General features: G+C 45.3%; 1 protein-coding gene across 1 annotated transcript in view; it reads right to left on the minus strand.

The window, feature by feature from the left end:
- The window catches only part of sympk (symplekin), a 35,891-nt gene extending 23,943 nt beyond the window's left edge, over positions 1-11,948 (minus strand). Inside the window, exons 1-8 of the mRNA XM_033014507.1 lie at positions 11,790-11,948; positions 9,842-9,907; positions 8,141-8,194; positions 7,654-7,727; positions 7,421-7,547; positions 6,326-6,575; positions 5,152-5,322; positions 3,666-3,905 (exon numbers count right to left, since the gene is read on the minus strand). Of these exons, the coding sequence (XP_032870398.1) occupies positions 3,666-3,905; positions 5,152-5,322; positions 6,326-6,575; positions 7,421-7,547; positions 7,654-7,727; positions 8,141-8,194; positions 9,842-9,907; positions 11,790-11,948 (1,141 nt within the window). The remainder of the gene's footprint in view (positions 1-3,665; positions 3,906-5,151; positions 5,323-6,325; positions 6,576-7,420; positions 7,548-7,653; positions 7,728-8,140; positions 8,195-9,841; positions 9,908-11,789) is intronic.
- Between the last annotated feature and the right edge of the window lie 2,237 nt (positions 11,949-14,185).

Genomic DNA, 14,185 nt, shown 5'->3' on the forward strand with positions numbered 1-14,185 from the left:
AGTGACCACAATATGGTCGAATTCCATATTCAAATAGAAGGGGAGCAGGTTGAAACTCAGGCTAGGGTGCTTAGTCTAAATAAGGGGGATTATGAAGGTATGAGGACTGAGCTGATCAAAGTTGACTGGGATAGCAGACTCAAGAATAAGACGGTACATGAGCAGTGGTGTACGTTTAAGGGTATACTGTATAACCTTCAAGAAAAATTTATTCCTATGAAGAAAAAAAGGGGTAAGGGTAAGAACAGTCAGCCATGGCTCAGTAAAACTATAAAGGATAGTATTCGGCTGAAGGCAAGGGCATATAAGGTAGCCAGAGATAGTGGGAGGGTAGAGGATTGGGAAGCATTTAAAGGTCAGCAAAAAATAACTAAGAGATTAATTAAGACGGGGAAAATAGACTATGAAAGGAATTTAGCGAACAACATAAAAACTAATAGTAAGAGTTTTTATAGCTATATAAAAAGAAAAAGGGTGGCTAAGGTGAACGTTGGTCCATTGGAGGGTGAGACTGGAGAGTTGTTGGTGGGGAACATGGAAATGGCAAAGGCATTAAACGAGTATTTTGTATCAGTCTTCACCATAGAAGACACAAAAAATATTCCAACGCTGGATAAACAGGGGGCGGTAGGAATGGAGGAGCTAAATACTATTAAGATCACCAAGGAGGTGGTATTAGGGAAATTAATGAGACTGAAGGAGGATAAATCCCCTGGGCCTGATGGATTACATCCAAGGGTCTTGAGGGAGATAGCGGTGGGGATTGTGGATGCATTGGTGATAATTTTCCAAAACTCCCTGGAGGCAGGAACGGTCCCAGTGGATTGGAAAATGGCCAATGTAACACCTATATTTAAAAAAGGAAGTAAACAGAAGGCGGGTAACTATAGACCGGTTAGTCTAACATCGGTGGTGGGTAAAATGTTAGAGACAATTATTAAAGAAACACTAACGGGGCACTTGGATAAACATGACTTCATCGGACAGAACCAGCATGGTTTTGTGAAGGGGAAGTCCTGTTTAACGAATCTGCTCGAATTCTTTGAGGAAGTAACAACCCGGGTGGATAAAGGGGAACCGGTGGATGTGGTATACTTGGACTTCCAAAAGGCTTTTGACAAGGTGCCACATAAGAGACTATTGCTAAAAATAAAAAATTATGGGATTGGGGGTAATATATTAGCATGGGTAGAGGATTGGCTAACAAATAGGAAGCAGAGAGTGGGGATAAATGGTTCATACTCGGGATGGCAACCGGTAACTAGCGGGGTTCCGCAAGGGTCGGTGCTGGGACCCCAGTTGTTCACAATTTATATAAATGATTTGGAGGAGGGAACCAAGTGTAATATATCAAAATTTGCGGACGATACAAAATGGGAGGAAAAGTAGGGGATGAGGAGGATAGGAAGAGTCTGCAAAAGGATATAGATAAGCTAGGTGAGTGGGCAACAACTTGGCAGATGAAATTTAATACTAATAAATGTGAAGTCATTCACTTTGGGAAAAAAAATGATAGGGCAAGTTATTTTCTAAATGAGGAGGAGCTGCGTTGTAATGCAACGCAAAGGGATCTAGGGGTATTAGTACATGAATCACTAAAAGTTAGTATGCAGGTGCAGCAAGCAATCAGGAAGGCCAATGGAGTTTTGGCCTTTATTGCTAGGGGGATTGAGTATAAAAACACGGAGGTCTTGCTGCAGCTGTACACAGTATTAGTGAGACCACATTTGGAATACTGTGTACAGTTCTGGGGTCCATACTTAAGAAAGGATGTACTAGCCCTGGAGGCAGTGCAGCGAAGGTTTACAAGATTAATTCCTGCAATGAGGGGATTGACATATGAGGAAAGGTTAAGTAGGCTGGAACTCTACTCTTTGGAGTTTAGAAGAATGAGAGGCGATCTCATTGAAACATATAAGATCGTGAGGGGCCTTGATCGGGTGGATGCACCGAGGATGTTCCCAATGATCGGGGAAACTAGAACTAGGGGACATAGTTGCAGAATAAGGGGGGGCTCTTTTAAAACTGAGATGAGGAAGAACTTCTTCACCCAGAGGGTGGTTAATTTATGGAATTCACTGCCCCAGGGAGCAGTGGAAGCAGAAACTTTAAATATATTTAAGACTAAAATAGATGGTTTTTTAGCTGCCAAGGGGATAAGGGGCTACGGGGAGAGGGCAGGGATATGGACCTAGGTATGGTTAGTATAGTAAGACCTGAGTGATCTCCTGGACAAGTGTCGATCGCCTGGATTGGGGTCGGAGAGGAATTTCCCGGATTTTTTTCCCGAATTGGACCTGGGTTTTTATCCGTTTTTTTGCCTCCCCCAGGAGATCACGAGGTTCTTGGGGTGGAGAGGGGTGATAGCGGTATAAAGGGGAGGGTAGTGTCTTGTGTTCTGTGTCTTGTGTCTACTGTTTGTGGGTAAGTGTGTCTGTTTAGTGTTCAGCCATGAGCGAATGGCGGTGCGGGCTCGACGGACCTGGTGGTCTACTCTCGCACCTACTTTCTATGTTTCTATGTTTCTATCCAGTCAGCAGAAAGACGACACATGATTACAATCATGCCGTCCACAGTGTACAGATACAGGATAAAGAGAATAGCATTTAGTGCAAGATAAAGTCCAATAAAGTACAATTAAAGATAGTCAAAGGGCCTCCAATGCAATAGATGGTAGGCAGGTAGTTGGTGAGAGGATGGTTCAGTTGCCTGATAACAGCTGGGAAGAAACTGTCCCTGAATCTGGAGGTGAGTTTGCACACTTCCATACCTCTTGCCCGATGGGAGAGGAGAGGAGAGGGAGTGACTGTGGTGAGACTGGTCCTTGATTACGCTGGTGGACTTCCATGATATATCTGCTTTGTTCAATGTACTTATTGTGCAGCTGTGTTAATTAAATAGTGCTTTCACTAATGTCAGTCTGAAGAAGGACCCCGACCCAAAACGTCAACTATCAACGTTCTCCATGTAGGCTGCATGAACTATTGAATTAGTCCAAAACCATGTCAATAGACAATAGGCGCAGGAGCAGGCCATTCGGTCCTTTGAGCCAGCACTGCCATTCAATGTGACCATGGGTGATCATCCACAAGCAGTACCCCGTTCCTGCCTTCTCTCCATATCCCTTAACTCCGCTATCCCTAAGAGCTCTATCTAACTCTCTCTTGAAGGCACCCAGAGAACCAGCCTCCACCACCCTCTGAGGCAGAGAATTCCACACAATGTCCTTTCTTTGCAAACCAGCATCCTCACTTCCTTGTTTCTGCTTTAGACTTTAGAGATACAGCGTGGAAACAGACCCTTCGACCCATTGAGTGCACACCGACCAGTGATCATCCCACCACACACTAACCTACACACGTTGGGACAATGTTACAACTTATCGAAGCCAATTAACCTACAAACCTGTACATCCGAGGAGCGCGGGAGGAAACCGGAGCACACGGTGTAAAACCATGTGGTCACGGGAAGAACGTACAAATTCCATACAGACAGAACCCAGAGTCAGGATGGAACCCGGGTCTCCGCTGCTGCGCCACTGTGTCACCTTACAATGTTCAGCACTGCAAATCATGTTAAAAATCTAACAATGGTTTGACACATCAAACCCCTTCCCCAGGCAGAGGGTTGGCAGGTTTGGGAACTTGGATAAAGAGCCCCCTTACCTATTTTGATTTTCTTCAGCCCCTGGTCAGTCTCCTCGCGGTGTCGCTTCCTCACGTCCTTCAGGCTGGGCATGTTGCGCACAATCTCCTGCTGCTGCGTGCCCAGGTCCAGGAGCAGCGTGGTGATCTGGGCGTGGAACTCGAAGGAGGACTGGTGCTTGAGAACGCTCAGCAAGTGCAGCTTCAGGTTCTTGCGCACGCTGCTGACCTGCGACTTCGCCAACGTCGGCGGCAAGTTGGCTGCAATCAGGAAACGGACGTGAAAAACCCAACACCTGCACGGTTCAATGAATGACCGTCTTCCCCTCACAACCGGGACCCAGCAGCTCCACATGCTGTGCATGATTGTTAGCCCGGGAGCTTGGGAAGGCCCAGCTTTGAATCAGAAATAGCTGGTACTGATAGGAGAGTCAGGTTAATATTCAAGAGTTGATAAGTACGTGAGAAAGAATAACGGGGGGGGGGGGGGAACAAGATTGATGAGAGCCAGCTTAGACTCACTGGTTCTTCTTCCAATGCTATTCTCAGAGGTTCTGCATTTGATGACAAACTAGGTCCCAATACTCCCCAGGAGAACTTATACGGCCCTGCTCCCGGTCTAAAAGTCTCGAAGTTGGAGCCCCCGATGGGCGCTGGAATGTCCCACGGCCATGAAGCCGCGCCGGGCGATGTATGACCCCGCTCCGGTTCGTTCCAACCCCGCGACACGGGCTGGAGAAGTCGCGTTGCGGGAGCTCCGGGAAGCGGTCTCTCTCTCCCCCCGGACCCGCGAGCTCCCGATGTCCCAGTCCACCGGACCTGCGGCTGCGTTGCTGGAACCTCCGAGCCCCAGGAGTCGAGTCGCAGCAGCGAGTCACCACCGCTCCCCACGCACCGAGGCCGGCCAGCCCCACGATGGTGTGTAGTCCGCAGCTCCGCATTCCGCAGTCTCCCGAGCCCCCGGGTCGTTCAGGCTGGAGGCCGCTCCACGGTGCTAGGCCCCAACGACAACGGAGACCCGACAGGGAAAAGGTCGGGTCTCCCAGACAGGGAAGAGATTTCAAACAGTTTCCCCCTCCCCCCCCCCCCCCCCCGCATATACACATTAGATTACAAGCACAACTTTGAACATGAGGAGGAGTGTTGTCCTCAATGCTTTGGTCAATGTTCATCCTTCAATCAACACTGACAAGAAACAATATAGACAATAGACAAACATCAAACAGCATCCAAGGTCAGGATCAAACCCAGGTCTCCGGTACGGTGAGGCAGCAGCTCTACCCGCTGCTCCACTCAGCTGCCGTTGGGAGATTAGAAAGAAGGGGGGGGGGGGGGAACAAAGAACTGCAGATGCTAGTTACTTCACAAAAGGACACAAAGTGCTGGAGTAATTCAGCAGGTCAGACAGCATCTCCATATTCTCCAGAGATGCTGCCTGACCTGCCGATTTACTCAAGCACTCTGTGTCCTTCCACGAAAGGCGTCATCTTTCTTTCAGAGTCCTCACCATGAAGGGTTTCATATGCCTGGATCACTTCAGACATGTACATGGGTCGTTGCCTTGCGATGGTGGCCAAGGAGCCCAGGGCAGCTGTAAGGTTGATGCTGGAGATGGCAGGGTGAACCATGAATTTCAGGAGCTGATCCAGAGCCATTTTACCCTCTTCTTGAAGTGCACCTGAAAAGGATGCAGATCACAAAGAATCGATGAGACTGCAAGGCTCAGAAGACTGCGAAGTAACAGTCCTGCCATTAAACACAGATATAAGTTAAACTGTAAAAGTGTGAGATTGAAGATTTGGTTTTATATGGAATCATTCTGAAAATGAAAATAGACAATGCACCAAATGGCTACAGTGTGAATTGTTTGTGTGTGTGTGTGGGGGGGGGGGGGGGGGGGGGGGGGGGGGTATCTTAGTACACACTACAATTAAGGCTAGATAATCCCAATTAAATTGGAGGATAAACTTCAAAGAATTTCAGCCAAATTACAGACAAGGCTGACAAAATTGCAGGATTGTGGCAGAAATTGTTATTAATTGCAGTAATTTGCAAAAGTCACCAAACATTTGTTTCCTAGAGGTGTCACAACCAGCATAAGTTCAATGGGTAGGAAGGAATTGCTGATGCTCGTTTAAACCGATGGTAGATACAAAAAGGTGAATTAACTCAGCGGGTTAGAGATGCTGTCTGACCCACTGAGTTACTCCAACTTTTTGTGCTTATCTTTGTATAAACCAGCATCTGTAGTTCCTTATTACATTCCCTCTAAAGCTTTCCTATCCATGTAGCTGTCCCCATCTCTATTAAATGGCTTTTTGTTTAATTTAATATTATTTGTACCTAAAAAAGTGCATAGCCTCTGATAATCTTCACGCCTGTCCCCATCTAACCACAACCAAAGGGTTTGAACTTCTCTGGAGGGTTTCAGGACCATTCAAAAGTTTTATTTACTTTAGTTTAATTCAGTTTAGTTCAGTTTACTATAGTTTAGTTGAGTTAAGTTTAGTTTAGTTTATTATCACGTGTACAATGAAGAGCTTTTTTGTTGCGTGCTACCAAAGCTCACAATCTCGCATTCAATGAAGTGACACAAAGCACACAAGGACATAGAAGAATTATAATCCAATCTTTTCCTTATGACTGCACCATTGGTGGCAAATCACTATGCAGATACTCACTGGCTTTGATGCAAGAGTGATCCCTCACAATGCGATCCAGGCTGATGTCGTTCTCCTGCCTCCTCGGCACGTCAGAATCGGGAGTGCGAGGTGACAGGGTGATGATTAAACTCTCGATGAATTTGACGGCATGAGTTCGGATTCCGTCATTATCAGAGTCCAGCATCAAGACAATGTCATCCTTCATGACGCTAACCATATCCCAGCACGCCTCCTCCATTTCATTGATGACTTTTGACTTCACCATCCACTGATAAGAACAAAAGCCATAATAATCTCGGGTTAAAATATTCCTGGCTAAATAAGCACCAGCCACTTTAACATATACATATATGAACAATGCTCTGATTTGTACATCACATCTTTAACATGATAAAACATTCCAAAGCCGTGCACAGACACAAAGTCAAATATAATTCAATATAATTCAACACACAGCCAGAGAGAAGTGAACAGTTGAGCAAATCATTGGGCAGACAGATAGGTTTTCAAATGCATCTTAAAGGAATGAGATCTATCTCACCCTCCTAACCCCATGCTCCTGCCTTCTCCCCATAACCTCAGACACCTGTCATTATTTATAGTAGCCAAGATAGTGGCCCTCAAAGCCGACTATGGGAACAGAACTGCCGGCACAGCCAGAGTTCCAGGGTCCTGGCCTCAGGGAGCAAATTTGACCCGACGATCGGCCGCGGAAGTTCCAACGAGGTCGACATAAGCCACCTCACCTGGCCGAGGCGCCACATTTCAGTGGACGACCTGTACCGCGTAAATTTGCATCCTCCAACAACAGCAACAATTTCAAATGATTTACACTCTCTAACTGGCGAGTCACTGGAGCTTATATTGCAAAACAAAATGCAGTCTATAAAGGCACTTTCTTGCTGTCGGTTTAACAGAGAAGCATCTACAAATACTGAACCGTCCAGTGGCCGAGACATGGAGGTTGTAACATGATACCAATAGACAATAGACGCAAGAGTAGGCCATTCGGCCCTTCGAGCCAGCACCGCCATTCAATGTGATCATGGCTGATCATCCCCAATCAGTACCCCGTTCCTGCCTTCTCCCCATATCCCCTGACGTGCCACTTGCCTGCAGTGCCACCTTGTACAGTTGGGTCATGGTCAAAATAACCTTCTTCACCACATTGACGTTCTCGTCCTTCAGCAGCATGTTGAGGTTAGCGATTAGCTTCGGCAGCAGCTCATTGTCCCGCTTGCTGGGGGGGGGGGGGGGGGGGGGGGGGGGAAAGAACAAAATAACTGATGATTTGAGCTTTAGAAGCAGGCAGAAAAATGATTTAAAAAGCCACGATTTAAACTAACCATGCCTCCTCCATGAATCCAATCACAAACTTGCGAACATCAATGGATTTATCTGACTGAAATGCAATGATTTCCTACAAAGAATAAAATAGATTCATCAGGTACCCTCATTACAGCAGTAACCAAAATTCAATTGTATCAGATTTGCTGTAGAAACAAAGAACTGCAGATGCTGGTTAATACACAAAACAACACGAAGTGCTGAAGTAACTCCACATGTCAAGCAGTTCTCTGGAGAACATGGATCGGTGACATTTCAGGTTAAGAGCTTTGAGAAGGGTCTCAACCCAAAATGTCACCTGTCTCCAGAAATGATACAAAGTGCCAGGATAAATCAGTGGGTCAGGCAGCATCTCTGGAGAACATGAATAGGTGATGTTTCTGGTCAAGACCCTTCTTCAGACCCTGGGATTCTGCCTGACCCGCTGAGTTACTTTGCGCCTTCAACTGGAAAATACTGTTTTCTTGGAGCCATGAGTTTACTCACATCGAGAAAGTTGTCAAGGAGGGTGGGATCCTTATTCACAATCAGCTCTTGAACCTGGGGAAGGGAGAAACATGGATCAGAATTAAACTGACATTGCTCACTGCAATGATTCCTGCAATTAGTAAAGGGGCACTGTCATCACAAGGGTAATTAAAAGGAACTGCAAATGATGGAAACCAAAAATAAACAGAAGGTGTTGGAAATACTCGACAGGTCAGGCCGCATCTGTGGCAAGAGAAGCAGTTGACAGTTCAGATCAGAAACCCTTTGTCACATCATCATACTCAGCATTTTGCACTCCTGTGTCCTCATTGACTAACTGCTCCCATTCATTCATTGGCCCAATATGCTTGTTGCAGTTTATGGCCATGTCACATTGGTTTTAACCTATCGGAGACATCCTCTTATAGACTGCACCCTTAGTCAGGATCGAACACGCTGTAAGGCAGCAACTCTACCGCTGCGCGACTCTGCCACCCTAAATGCTAAGAAAAATTATAACCTAATGCTCAGGTTTTTAAAATTTGCAGCCTTATTTTCAAATTCTACCATAGACTCCTTTCCCTGTTGCTCCAACCCGAAGGTTATTGCAATTCTCCAATCAAGATTCCAGCTCATCCCAATTTAAAATCCCCCTTTCAATCTCACCTATTCTTTCTTCAAGACGTTAAAACCTATTTCACTGACCGATCTTTTCCACATCTATCCTAACCACATGTAGAAACAAGGAACTGCAAATGCCAGATTACCAAAAAAATAATTTAAAAATGCTGGAGTAACTCAGCGGGTCAGGCAGCATCTCTGGAGAACATGGATAGGTCGCCTTTCCGTCAGACTGACGTCACCTACTCATATTCTCCGGGGATGCTGCCTGACCTGCCGAATTACTCTAGCACTTTCTGCCCTGTTTTTATCCTAACTTCATCTTGTGCATTAAATTATCTTTGATACCATTTTTGAGAAGGGAAGTGCAATGCTCTTCAATTGGAGATATAATGTACATAAAAGATCTGACAATTGTGTCCTCTGTGCAATATGACAGGAAACTACTACTAGATAAAACCAGTGATTACAATACAATACAATATTTATTCAATGTCATTTGAACCTCAGTGAGGCTCAAACGAAACTCTGTTTCTACAGCCATACAAACAAAACAATTCCTACAAGACACACAAACAATTCAATTCACACAAACATCCATCACAGTGAATCGCCTCCTCACTGTGATGGAAGGCAAAGTCCTTGTGCACCATTTTTGAATTTAATCTTAATGATAAAGATACACTTGCTGTCATGTGAATAATGGTACCTTTACCTTTAAGAACTGAGTACCAGAATGGTGTGATTTGTGCCATGTGATATATTCATTATCTTATCAGTCTCGTGAATGTGTGTGTGTGTGTGTGATGTGCAGTGTACTTTAGTAAAATAAAGACCCACCCAACCTGTCTTTGTTTCTATCTACTTGCAACTACCGTAATATCTTACACTTATCAATATTTCACAAATAAATAAAGTGACTTAAAGACATGGGCTAGAATGATGAAAGGCAACAAAGCACCTCAGTTGAATAATGTATTGCATAACAATTGCTTTGGAATTCACACCATTATTCAATTACTAAGCAATGCCCTGGAATATATACAAAATAGGTTAAAATAAAAAAATCTGCTTTGCAGTCTCCTCGCGTCTACAGACCTGTTTGAGAACAGTGATTTTGTTGTCAGTCACAATGAGCGCAGCCTGATTCAGCAAATCCACCACCTGCAACAACAAAACACTTGATTATTCACAGTTTTAGCAAACAATTCCTTGCAAGTCTCCAATAATTGTAATGTCAGGACTGGTTACACAAACTTGCCAAGGTTCCCTTCAACCAGAAAGATGAAGAATGATCTTTAAAAAAATATCTAAAATGATTACACTGTTTCTTAGAACAATTTTCCAGAGTTATAGAACAAGACAACACAGAAACCTTCAGCCCAATCAACCCATGCCAACCAATTATTTAATCAAGATCGCCCCTTGCTCCAAACTACATACACTTGGGGGCATCCTTTGTCCTTTGTCATTTTTGACTTTGCTCATTTATTGCTTCTTTTCTTTTAAAATAAACCAAACTTATTTTTAAGAAGGAACTGCAGATGCTGGAAAATCAAAAGGTAGACAAAAATGCTGGAGAAACTCAGCGGATGAGGCGGCATCTATGGAGCGAAGGAAATAGGCGACGTTTCGGGTCGAGACCCTTTGGCTCGACCTAAAACGTCGCCCATTTCCTTCGCTGCTGCCTCACCCGCTGAGTTTCTCCAGCATTTTTGTCTATCTCCAAACTTATTTTTTGTTGTTTGTTATGGTGTCACAGAGTACTGTCATTACACTGTTGTTATGCCGCTGCAAGAAAGAATTTAATTGTTCCATTTTGGCGATATATGACAATAAAACATTCTTGAATCTTGGAGTTGGGGAAGGGGCTTGAGGAACTGATCTGGGATCGATGTCAGGGCAGGCAAAGACATTTTACAAAACATGGAATTTTGGTTGGGAAATGCTGCCAATTTCTTCCAAGCCTCACGCTCTTTACCCACCCCTCTACCCACATCCTCACCCAATCCACACTGCCTCGATCCCCATCATTCCTGTGCTTCTTACTCCTCCTACACAATGAATCATATTTGACCTGTCAGTAGTAAAGAAGGCAAAAGATATGCCAGCATTTATTTTAAGAGGGCTCGAATACAGATATAATGCTGAGGATCCATACGGCGCTGGTTAGGCCGCATTTGGAGTATTGTGAGCAATTTTGGGCACCATATCGGAGGAAGGGCCCATGAGAGCGCCCAGAGGACGTTTACAAGAATGATCCCAGGAACGTGTGAGGTAGCTTATGTTGGGCATTTGACAGCACGGGGCCTGCACTCGCTGGAGTTCAGCAGAATGAGGGGGCACCTTAATGAATAGTGAAAGGCTTGGATAGAGTGGATGTGGAGAGGATATGTGGGAGAGTCCAGGACTAGAAGTCTTAGCCTCAGTATTAAAGGACATTACTTTGGGAAGAAGAGGATGAATTTCTTTCATCAGAGGGTGGTGAATCTGTGGAATTCTTTGCCACAGAAGGCTGCGGAGGCCAAGTCAATGGATATTTTTAAGGCAGAGATAGATTTTTGATTAACATAGGTGCTGGCTTGAAGGCCCGAATGACCTCCTCCTGCACCTATTTTCTATATGTTTCTAGATGTCAAGGGTTATGGGGAGAAGGCAGGAGAATGGGGTTAGGGGGAGAGATAGATCAGCCATGATTGAATGGCGGAGTAGACTTGATGAGCCAAATGGCCTAATTCTGCTCCTATCAGTTGCGACCTAATAACCCATCTGTCTCCCCAGCTACACTCCTCCCTCTCACTCTCTAACCCCCACCCCAGGCTCCCTCCCCCCAGCCCCTCACAACAGGTCCTCTCACCCCACCTCCCAGCTTGGGCTCCCCTCTCATTCTCACCCCCTCGACTCCCCTCACACCACCACCCAGCCCTTCAGCTTGGGCCCCCTCTCTTCCCCCAACCCCAGGCTCCTTCTCCATCCATGACCCTGGGCCCGGGCCGCGTCCTCCCCGCCCTTTGCCCACCACACACACACTCTACCCCCTCCTCACCCTCTCGCTGGTGGTCAGACTCTCGATGGCGTTGTTCTCCTCCTCGTTGAAGTACTGGGTGGCGAGGCAGCGGCGTGAGGCGCCGCTATCGACGGTCGCTCCAATCGCCGCCATGTCCATCCGTCCGCGCCTCAAGCAGCCCCGCGGCACAGTGCGCATGCCCGGTAGTAACGGCCTTATTGAACTGCATTACCCAGAGATCCCCGCGGCACAGTGCGCATGCCCGGTAGTAACCCGCCTTATTGAACTGCATTACCCAGAGATCCCCGCGGCACAGTGCGCATGCTCGGTAGTAACCCGCCTTATTGAACTACATTACCCAGAGATACCCGCGGCAGTGTCCTTCAATCAACTTTATTGGCTCTGATGTTGCAGGTGTTGTTTCTTGGTCTTCCAAAATATTCCAAATGGAATTTAAACTGGAGGTGGTGAAGGGAGGACTTAAGCCAGAAAGGGTTATTGGGAAGAAAGAGCTACTTTAAATTTAGTTGCATCTGGTTGGGTAACTATAGGGTGATTTCACGAAAGGTCACTGGAGCGTAAATCCCCACTCACGTGACCGAAAATTTTAACTGGGGGACAAGCGTCACTTCCGGTACATGTTAGTGAATGGGAAAACGCGCACTTTCACACCCGTTAAAAACATCGAAAACGGCCAGGTTTTGAGCTGCAATTTACGGAGCCGGTCGGGGTGACCGTGAGGAACAGCTACCTAAATTTACAGTCCAAAAAAAAGATAGAAACTAAGGTAAATACAAGAGCGAGCTGAAGGTGTAAACAAGGCGGAAGTGCTAGCGGACTTTTTTCTTGGAGATTTAAAGATCCAAATTATCGGGAATTATCGCGTTTGCTCGCCGCATTTCATCAAAAGTGGCATTATTGACTTTTTATCTTTATTCATTTGTTATATGAAAAGTATTAAAAGTTAGAAACCCGTCAGTAAAATTGCAAAATCGCCCATGGTTCTCAGGTGGGTTTTAACATGCAAAATGAACACGCTTCTGAAGCTCCATTTACCATTTAAATAATCGTAAACTATCAATGCGTTTTGAAATAAATTTTACTGAGATGCAAGCTTACGATTATTTAAATGGTAAATGGAGCTTCAGAAGCGTGTTCATTTTACATGTTAAAACCCACCTGAGAACCATGGGCGATTTTGCAATTTTACTGACGGGTTTCTAACTTTTAATACTTTTCATATAACAAATGAATAAAGATAACAAAGTCAATAATGCCACTTTTGATGAAATGCAGCGAGCAAACGCGATAATTCCCGATATTTTGGATCTTTAAATCTCCAAGAAAAAAGTCCGCTAGCACTTCCGCCTTGTTTACACCTTCAGCTCGCTCTTGTATTTACCTTAGTTTCTATCTTTTTTTTGGACTGTAAATTTAGGTAGCTGTTCCTCACGGTCACCCGGACCGGCTCCGTAAATTGCAGCTCAAAACCTGGCCGTTTTCGATGTTTTTAACGGGTGTGAAAGTGCGTGTTTTCCCATTCACTAACATGTACCGGAAGTGACGCTTGTCCCACAGTTAAAATTTTCGGTCACGTGAGTGGGGATTTACGCTCCAGTGACCTTTCGTGAAATCACCCTATAGTTGGGTGGAGATTATTCCATGCTTTAATTGTGCGGGGGAAGAACGAATTGCTGTCCACATCTGTCTTTGTAGCTGGGATCACAAATTGGATCGAATGCCCTCGTCTGCTCCTAATTGGTTTGGGTTTGGTGTAGGTCTTGTAGTCTTGTAGGCAGACACAAAATGATGGAGCAACTCATCATCGACTCTATCGTTTCCCTTTCCCGTGACTTTCCGTGTGAAGAAGGGTTCCGATCCGAAACGTCACCCCGTTCCTTCTCTCCAGAGATGCTGCCTGTCCCGCTGAGTTACTCCAGCATTTTGTGTCTACCTTCGATTTAAACCAGCATCTGTTTACATATTTCAAGTGTGTAGGGAATAGGGAGAAATAAAGTTATTTCCTTCAAATCTGCAGTTCCTCCCTGCACACTTGAAATATTGTACACAGATGTTGAGTACTTCCAGTATTTTATTGCCATCAGCATTTGATAACATTGAATGTTTGGGTGACAAGATAAGATGTAAAGTAGAGACAAGAGAGACTGCAAGATAGAGTCATAAAGTCATTTGCACTATTGGACTGCATAAAGTCTAGAAACTGCTGGAGTAACTCAGCGGGTCAGGTAGCATCTCTGGAGAAAGGTAATAGGTGACGAGACCCTTCTTCAGACTGTATAAAAGGTTGTCCATTCCCTCCACAGATGCTGCCTGACCCGCTGAGTTTCTCCAGCAGGTTGTATTTTACAGACGTGGCTGAGGATTTCAGAGCCATTTTGAACTGAAAAGAGGAGATAGACTTGTTTTTTTCTGAG

The sequence above is a fragment of the Amblyraja radiata genome, chromosome 41 (assembly GCF_010909765.2).
Source record: "Amblyraja radiata isolate CabotCenter1 chromosome 41, sAmbRad1.1.pri, whole genome shotgun sequence".
Lineage (NCBI taxonomy): Eukaryota > Metazoa > Chordata > Chondrichthyes > Rajiformes > Rajidae > Amblyraja > Amblyraja radiata.